The sequence below is a fragment of the Myotis myotis genome, unplaced genomic scaffold, assembly GCF_014108235.1.
Source record: "Myotis myotis isolate mMyoMyo1 unplaced genomic scaffold, mMyoMyo1.p scaffold_m19_p_13, whole genome shotgun sequence".
Classification (NCBI taxonomy): domain Eukaryota; kingdom Metazoa; phylum Chordata; class Mammalia; order Chiroptera; family Vespertilionidae; genus Myotis; species Myotis myotis.
In genome coordinates this window covers 50883267-50892885 of record NW_023416317.1, presented here as the reverse complement: position 1 = coordinate 50892885, position 9619 = coordinate 50883267, and the positions used below count along the sequence as shown (strand labels likewise).

At 46.0% G+C, this 9619-nt stretch overlaps 1 protein-coding gene across 1 annotated transcript in view; it reads right to left on the bottom strand.

Moving 5' to 3' along the window:
• Window positions 1-6198: 6198 nt before the first annotated feature.
• The window catches only part of XYLB (xylulokinase), a 35876-nt gene continuing 32455 nt past the window's right edge, over window positions 6199-9619 (bottom strand). The window contains exon 19 of the mRNA XM_036333182.1: window positions 6199-6584. Within this exon, the coding sequence (XP_036189075.1) occupies window positions 6507-6584 (78 nt within the window). The 3' untranslated portion in view covers window positions 6199-6506. The remainder of the gene's footprint in view (window positions 6585-9619) is intronic.

The following is a 9619-nucleotide window of genomic DNA, read 5'->3' as shown; positions in this document are numbered from 1 at the left end:
CACGCAAGTGAGGGAGGGCGCGGAGCTCCTCACGCAGAGCAGCAGCGGACCCAAAAGGGCCTTTGCGACTTGCCTCCCGACCCTTAACTCCAAGGGTCCCCGGCACTCTCACCCCCACCCCCACCCGCCCGCGCGCCAATCTGCCCCACGGGAACCGTTCACAGTTGCGTCCGGTCCCGCGGTTGGAGATCTCGTCTCCGGAGACCGGCTTCGCTGCCCTCTGCACCTCCCCCGGGTTCCTCCCTGGGGCGGTCGTTCCCCAGCTCAGATTCCGCCCTCCTTATCCCTCCACCCGAGCTGGAGAGGTCACGGCGTGGCTCCCGGCTAAAGAGGGAAAGCCCGTCACAGCTCGGGGAAGGGGTGAGGACCCTTGGGTACAGAAATTGTCCTCCCTCTTCTCCTGACTTGTCATGGCCTTCAGTTCGGGCAGGAGCGGGGCAAGAGCGGCCGGGAGGGAGGCGGTGCGGGGAAGCCGGTGTTATTTCACTTCTCGGATCTTGTTTGCTGCCGCAGAAAGTGAAGCGGTGAGACTCCCTCCGTGCTTGGCGGTTTTTACGCAGCCGAAACCTTACTCAGACACAATCTGATGTTAGAGTCCACCACGTACATCACCTTATTGGAGTTGGGATGAGGGTCCCCCACCTCCAGGTTCCAAAGCACCCGGGGCCACACTTGAGAGTCACTTCCCAGAAAGATTGCTGGGTTCCTAAAGGTCCCTTCCGGTCCCGGAAAGTTCTGTGTGGAAATGACAGCTTGTAAGGCAGGATTGAATGGGCTGCAGCCAAGCAAGGAGCAGTGTACTGGGGGGTTGGTGATCCCACCGGAGGCTATGCTGACAGACACAGGGCAGCAACTCCATCTCCTGAATCCGGTAAGGCCTCACTTACCATCAAAGAAAGGTTCTTGGAAACAAGGATTTAAAGCAAAACAAGGTATAATGGACCCAGTTTTACCAGAGGCTAGTTGATATACACAGGAGTTCAGTTCCTATGGTATATTTCTGGTCACAAAAACATCACCAAAGCTTTTAAATAAAGACTCCCCCAAAATAGTTCTAATACCAGAATTTGAGATAATGTGAGCTACACATACATTTAAGAAAGATTAATAAAAACAAATACGATTGCCCTAACTGGTTTGGCTCAGTGGATAGAACGTCAGCCTGCAGACTGAAGGGTCCCAGGTTCAATTCGGTCAAGGGCATGTACTTGGGTTGCAGGCACATCCCCAGTGGGGAGTGTGCAGGAGGCGGCTGATCAATGTTTCTCTCTCATGGATGTTTCTAACTCTCTATCCCTCTCCCTTCCTCTCTGTGAAAAATCAATAAAATATATTTTTAAAAAAACAAGTACGATTATTTTCCTACCTGCTTGCTTCAGTTCAGGGTCACAGATGGCCAGAGCCTATCCCAGCAGCTCAGGGCACAAGGTGGAAACCAGCCTTGGGCAAACACCCTTCCATTTCAGGACCACACACATACCTCCACACTCACTCAGACTGGGACAATGCAGAGACCCCAATTCATCCTAACGTGCACATCTTTGGGGTGTGGGAGGAAACCTGAGTACTCAGAGAAAATCCACAAAAACATGGGGAGAACATGCAAACTTCACACAGACAGTGGTCCCTGCTGGGAATCGAACTTTTTTTTCTTATCAACATTCTAACAAAATGACACTGAACAAAATGCTATTATATAAGAACCTGCTGTAATGTCTTTTCTAAGGAAGATAAATCACTGCCTCTACTGGAAGCGATCCTATATAATAAAAGGCTAATATGCAAATTGTCGTGATGCCCTCACGCCATAACAACCAATCAGCAGGAGGCTGTGTACGCAGCAGGCACGGGTGGGTGGGGCTGCGTACGCGGTGAGGCTGGGGGATGTAAGGCTGCGTCCCCCACCTGGTGCCCGCTGGGGATGTGACACTGTTGTTGTTTATTTATTAATAAATTTGTATATTATTTTCATATACATTTTACTAATTTTCTTTCATCTCTGACACTTCTATTATAAAGGGCAAATAGCAATATTGAAATATTTCCTCTAATTCCCTTTCAATGTGCATGAATTTTGTGCACTGGGCCACTAGTCAACTATAATCCTTTTGCCAACAATTAGATTGGTTGGTTCCTCTTTTCTATTCCACACTAGGTAGGGTACCACAGTAAGAACTCCTAGTGGTCCAAGCTGACAGCACATCTGTGTCTTCCATCCTGATGTCTCTGGGAGCTCCAAGTTCGTATATCCAACTGTCTACTTGCCATCTCTATTTGGCAACCTCTCGGGCATCCCAAGCTTAACCTAACCGAAGCAGAAGTCTTCATTTTCCCCATCAGTCCACTCCTCCCCCTTTGCCCCTATTTAACTCAATGGCATAACCAACTAATTTCTCAAATCAAAACTTTGTGAGTCATTCTTGATTCCTCTCATATTGTCCATCAGCAGGTTGGCTTCCACGATCCAGCACATACAAGTGTATACCATCAACACCCAACACCTGGCAGCTGGCCCATTGCAACAGCAGTGAACTGAAATGGGTAACTGGTCACCTGTTTCCATTCTTGCCTGGCTATGAGACATTTTACTTGCAGAAACTGAAATGATCTATTAAAACTGGAACTCATGCCGAAACCGGTTTGGCTCAGTGAATAGAGCTTTGGCCTGCGGACTGAGTGGTCCCCGGTTCAATTCTGGTCAAGGGCATGTGCCTGGGTTGCGGGCATATCCCCAGTAGGGGATGTGCAGGGGGCAGCTGATCGATGTTTCCCTCTCATCGATGTTTCTAACTATCTCTCTTCCTTCCTCCCTGTAAAAAATCAATAAAATATATTTAAAAAAAAAACAAAACTGGAACTCATGCCCTGGCCAGTAACTCAGTTGGTTAGAGTGTCATCCTGATATGCCAAAGTTGAGGGTTCGATCTCTGGTCAGGGTATATACAAGAGTTAACCAATAAATGCATGGATAAGTGGAACAACAAATTGATGTGTTTGTTTTTCTCTCTCCCAAATCAATAATACCAATTTTAAAAGTGGAACTTACATTACTTCTTGCTTAAAATCCTCCTAGGGCTTCCCGTTATGATGGCTAACAAAGCTCTACAGAATTGACCCTTTCTCCTCTCCCATCTCACCGTTATCATTCAGGACGCACTGCTGCTTTCTGTCCTCAGATACAGTAAGGTTGTTTGTAAGGTTGTTTCTGCCTCGAGCCCCTCACAATCGCCACTGCCACTGCGGAATACTCCTGTCTGCTAGGAAGATGGACGTTACGGTCTTATGTGCTAGAATTACAGAAATGACATACCATCCGTCACCTTTGTCATATCCTATTTATTGCAAGCAAGTTACAGGTCCTGCTTACACTCAAGAGGGAAGTACACCAGGGCGTGACTGCCAGAAGGCAGGGACCATGCAGGCCATGAGAGTTTGTCTGCCACACTGAAGGTGGCATCCGCTGTGCTCCCCGGTTCTTGGCTTCGCCCACCACAGCTTTCACTTTGCATTGCCCTCCTTGAGCATCACTAAAGAGGGAATTGGGACATAGGCCTTTAGAGCAACACCCTCAGCCTGCTTCCTGCCCATAGATAGTTGGGGGCCCAAATCTTTTCACATTTGGTCCCTTCTTGTCTAGACTGACATCACTTTTATGTTCTGTGGATTTTATGTGTCTGATTTGAACTTGCTCTATGCACCAAAAGCCACACCCAGAATTATTGTTGAGATCTTTCTCTCCCTCTCTCTCTCTCTCTCTCTCAACTTAACCCCTGATACTTTAGGTATGAGAGAATGCTGTGGGACAAGAACTTATGATTCCTGAAAGTCGCTTTAATCAGCTGGAAAGGTTCTAAGACAGGGCCTTGAGTCTTTCAGAGGGCTCAGCAAAGTATCTTTGAGTCCTTGATTTTTTTTTTTTTTGAAGCCATATCTTATATTTGATAATCTCTTTTGGCTTAAAGGGGCAAAGATGAGAAAGTTATTTTCTTCATTCTAGCATCTGTAGATCCCCTCTAAATTCTACTTTGAATCTGGCTAGTTTGACACTTTTAACATTCTGCTTAGAAATTTCTTTTCTCAAGCCCAATGTCCAGTAGGTCAACTTTCTATCTTCCACGTTACCTGAGTACTCAGTTACCTTGCGTTTTTTTCAGACTCCTGTAAGGATTTTTTCACCGTTTTTCCTCTCTCCACCACAGCCCAGTCTCAAGGTCACATTTATTTCCTTTTTGTGTTGGCACCAATTTTTATATCAGTTATCTATTGCTGTGTAATAAATCACTGTAATCTCCACACTTTAAAATCGTATTTATTTAGCTCATGAATCTGTAAGCTGGTGATGTACATTGGGCTTGCTGGGCATTTCTTCAGGTTTCATCTGGACTCACATGTTGGGGTAGTCAGTCACCCCCTGGCTGATTCAGGAGGGGTTTGGTCAGGCTAGCTTAGGCACGAGACTTTCATGAAAAAGGCAGAGAGCAGAGCGAGAGCAATGCATAAGGGTTTTCCAAGCCCTGGCTTACATCATGCTTGTGAAAATCCCCTTGTCCAAACCCGCAGAGCTGAGCTCAGTCAGAGAGGAGAGCGTAACAAAATTCCATAGCAAAATACATGGCTATAGAGAGAAGTGAAGAATTGGGGCGTTTGCAACTTAGTATAGAGGTCAATGTTATATTCGCTTCATAAAAAATGATCTGGAAGAGTTTTTTCTTTTCCAGGGTTCTGGGATCATCCTGTCGCACAGGGATTAACTGGTCTATGAAGTAAAATTCCCCTGTGACCCCATCTAACCTAGTGCCTTTTTTTATAGGGTAGTTCTTTTATAATCTTTCCCATTTCTTTTATGAAAATTAGTCTGCTTAAACTTTTTGTCACTACTGGAGTCATTTTAGTAAATTACCTATTTTCCTAGGTGTTTACCATTTTTTCTAGGTTTTCAAATGTATTTGTGAAATTGTGCAAAGTAGTCCTTAAAATTAAAAATTTTGTTTCAACGTTTATTTTTCACTATTTTTATTTTGTGTTACTGCTTTCTCCCCCTTTTATTACCTAGTAGTTTACCTATTTTGATTTTTTTCAAATACTCAAAATACTGTTTTCTTTGCTGGTTAATGTGTGATCTTTATGACTCACTATGTGCTCTGTCCCCTGTATTATTGTGTGTGTGGGCATTGAAGGAGATGCCTATTTTCATCCTACTGATTACCTTTAATACCATACACATTGTCTTTATATAATGCTCACTATATATAACTATATATAACTATTTGGCCTGTCAACTTTAACTGATACTGACTCACACATATTGCCTTTGCAACGAAGAGCTCTTCGTACGGTCCTCTCCCTCTCTCCTTTTTCATTCACTTAGCTGTGTTACTTCTACCTTGTCAAACCATATACCATTTGATGCTATTCTTCCACCCTTATCCCCACTTTCATTTTGGTCTTTTATCCCAAATTAAAGATACTCAATGATCATTACCAGTCTTTGTGCTTTAGTTTCACCAATCATCTCCTCGTTGGATGAAGCTTGTCAGTTAGTAGAATCCCAAGGGGTTACTTTCTGAGCTCTTGCATGAATAAAACTTCTTAAAAATTATCCTTGATACTTGGGCAGCTTAGTTGGTATTACACACTTATTTCATATTTTTAGTTTGAGTTTCTTAAAAATGTTGTTCCACTGCTACTTACTCTTTGAGATGTCTGATACCAACCTGATCTTTTCTTGTAAAAAACTAGGTCTTTTGGCTTAGAGATACCCCACCCCCCTCACCTTTAACGTGTAATAGTTAGCTAGGATACTTTGTAGTTGGTCGTTCTGAGACAATTTTCCAAGTGGCCAGAGAGCCAGGACTGGAGAAGAGGATGGGCTGGGGTCAGGGTTTGTGGGATGGCATTCTCTTCCCTATTTTGCTGATTTAGTTCCTTGGATTAGATTTACTTCTGCCTTTGAAAAGGAAATTGTCAGCCCAGCTGACTGTGGCTCAGTGGTTGAGCGTCGACCTATGAACCAGGAGGTCACAGTTCTATTCCCAGTCAGGGCATGTGCCCAGGTTGCGGCTGTGGGCTCGATCCCCAGTAGCGGGCATGCAGGAAGCAGCCGATCAATGATTCTCTCTCTTCGTTCGTGTTTCTATCTCTCTCTCTCCCTCTCCCTTCTTCTCTGAAATCAATAAAAATATATTTTTTAAAAAAAAGGAAAGGAAAATTCAGTCTTTATTGGAGATATCGCAGGCTCCGTGTTATCCTGCCTCCTGAAATGAAGACAGGAAAGGGATGCTCTCCTGCCCTGAGCACAGCACACAGGGACACAAGCAGCCTGCTGATGTTAGGAAGATGTGCGAGACAGGCTTCCAGGTGGCCCCGGACAGGGCTGGAGCACATCAGGGGCCAGGGGCCAGGCACCCAGAACAGGGAAGAGGGTCCCTGCTGTCCAGGGCCACGTCTCCCAGTGGGGTCAGCGAGTGGGAGCCGGCAGGGTCCACAGGCGCCTGGGCCTGCAGGACTCACTCCGGGAGCCCCTGGGACTGGGACAGGATTCTCTGCTCGAGCTGGGCGTACCTTGGCAGGAGGGCAGCATAGACCTGCAGGGGCAGAAAGAGCAGTTTAGAAGAGAAAGGGGAGGGGCCTCTTCCATCTCTTTGCATCTTGAAATTTAAAATCTTTACATCCCATTTACTTGCCATTTAATTTTCTTGCCGGGCAAAAGAAAGGAAGCGTCAAACCATTAAAAAAAAAAGAAAGGACATGCTACTGCTTCTCAAACCTGGAGTTTAAAATGTTTTTTAAATGCAAACTATGACAAGAAGCCGATTTCTGTTATCAAATCTACAAAATTAAAAAAACAAATTCGGGTGAAGAGACTGGGACATGGCTGTCTCCTTGCACATGTTGGTGGAAGCTGCTGGTGCAACCCTTTTGGGAATCAACTTGACTTGATGCCTGTTTCAAGGAGCTTGAAAATGCCCGTAAGCCTTTGACCCAGTGATTCTACTTCTGCAAAGCTCTCCTAAGGCAATAATCCTAAATGTAGCGTGACAGGCCCACCAAAGGTCTCCTTAGACACCACGGAACATTCAGACTCATACGACTAGCATGGGCCACACGTCGGCTCTCAAGAGGATACAGGGGAAACACAGCTGCTGGCACAGTGACCGCAGGTGCCCTCTTCAATGGGAGGCCATATAGGGGCATGCAGTTCGCACAGGTTCCCAGACAAGGGTCTCTTAGCCTCCCTGCCTTCTGCCTTCCTTTCCCTCCAGGTTATAGCTCAGGTGCAAAGAGATGGAATGCACACTGAGCCGGTGCAAGTACCACCTGGGCTTTCAAGCTTCACGTCCCACAGAGGCATTTCTTGCAACAACGCCCTAGGCAAGAGACATGCCCAGGAGAAGTCACCACACTGTATTCATTCCAGTTTATTGAGCCTCAAAGGAAACAGAGCTAGAAAGCTAACAGAATAGAAAAAAGGTTTTGTTAACCCTTTACCCACATAGAGTTGATGATAATGTTTGAAAAATCAGAAGCAACTGCTCTAAGACATGAAAAATGCTCAAGTAAATTATGGCTCATTAGCCAGAGATAATATTATGCAGTCGTTAAAGATAACATGTATGTGCATTTTTAAGAATGTAAATACCTATGTGGTGATGCAGAATTTTATATAGTGTGTGTGTGTGTGTGTGTGTGTATATATATGATTACTATGTGACATATACATATGTCTTATATAATTATTATACTATATATATAAAATTATGTGTACAGTATGCTGTATAATAAACCCAAACCTAAAAACCAACCAGGGAAAAAGGACCACAAAGAAATAAACCCCATCATCTTACCCTTTATTCATTTTTTTTTAAAGCTGTTTTCTCCTGTGGCTCCACAAGCCCGGTCTGAGAAACGGCGCGCTCCATATGAGCGCACGCTACCTTACAGACAAGCAACGCTTAAGACCAAAGGACCAGTTTCCTTGGGACTCACACACCCCACCAGTTCCAGCCAGCCCCAGTCCCGCTTCATTTGGCTTCATCAGCTCCAAGTCAAGCACTTCGGTAACTGACTGTGCAATAAGGACCTACTCTTGGTGCAGCTAGAGCAGCTCTGTCTGCAAACACAAGAGGACGTGAGGACTCCCCGATTTCCTCTCCAGGAAAGAAATGGCAACATTCAGCTAAGCCCAGAGAGAAAACACTCAACACTGCTACTGTTTTGAATTTCCACTACAGCACAGCCCTTCTGAGGCGCAGAGAGAAAACGGGCTGCCACCCTGTTCTCCAGGAACTTATAATCCAGCCTGCAAATACGTCACTTCTGCCAACAGTCAGAGACCTGTCACTGCTTGCAACCTGGTGCTGAGAAGGACTCTGAGGTTGCACTTGGCTTTAGGGGTAAAGAGTTCCACGAGCTATTAGTGACCGGCCATGCTCAAGCCAGGGGGCGTGGCTGCACGCAAGTATTTACTACCTGCTTCCTTAGCTTTCCCCAACTACCTGCTTCCTGGCATCCTAGAGAGGATGAAAGAGCCAGACCCTGCAACAGCCTTTCTTACAACCACGGCTGGCCATGTGACCAAGTTGTAGCCTGTCGGGGAGTTGAGGGGAACAGACCAGGATGTCTTGAGAAGTGTGTGAGGAGAGACTCTGCCCAGTGAGTGCGGTGGTGGGGGACACGATGCTTGGAGCAGCTGCAGACACCCCGCCACCATCTGGGACACGTCTAGAGCTGCAGGATCCAATACGGGAGCCACCAGCCATCTGGGCCTGTGCGCACTTGAGATGCAGCTAGTGCTCTAAGCACACGCCAGATGTCAGAAGCTCCAGACAAAAAAGGAGCAAAATATCACATTAGCACTTCTTCTTAATGATTACGTGTTGAAAGGACAATATTTTGGACTTATTGGATTAAATAAAATATTATTAAAAGTTGTCATTTCTTTCTTTATACCTTTTTAAAAAATGAGACTACTGGAAATTTTGAGATGACCTAGGTGGCTCTCATGAGGTTCCCATTGTCCACTGCTGATCTGGAGAACTTCAGGGATCATGGCGCGGAGCCCTGGCACTGCTGAGCCATTGAACCAACACTGGCAATGACCTTCAGACCTCCTGCTATATAATAAAGCCACGATTGTCAAGGCTGCTCCTTAAGCCTCACAATTGGCAGCTTAAAAGTAGGCAGGACAGATGTCGCCCCCGATTCACAGATGAAGAAACAGAGGTTCAGAGAGGAGGAGTGCTGCTCAAGGTCACATGAAGGTCAGATGGTGGGGAGAGGCAGAATAAGTTCAGAACCCAAAGCTCCTTTATCTCAATGTAGGATCTTTCTACTGCACTGAGCTGTCTCTTAAACACAAGGGCACACAATCTATAATAACAAAAGCGTAATGTGCTGAACAACCTTCCAGACATCATTCCAGACGTCCTTCTGGATGAAGTTGCCCTGGCAGAGGCTGAGGCAGAGGCAGTTAGGGGTGATCAGGCAGGCAGGCGAGCAGTTAGGGACGATGAGGCAGGCAGGCAGGCAGGCAGGCAGAGTGGTTAGGGGCGATGAGGCAGGCAGGCAGGCAGGCAGGCGAGCAGTTAGGAGCCAGCGGTCCTGGATTGCAAGAGGGATG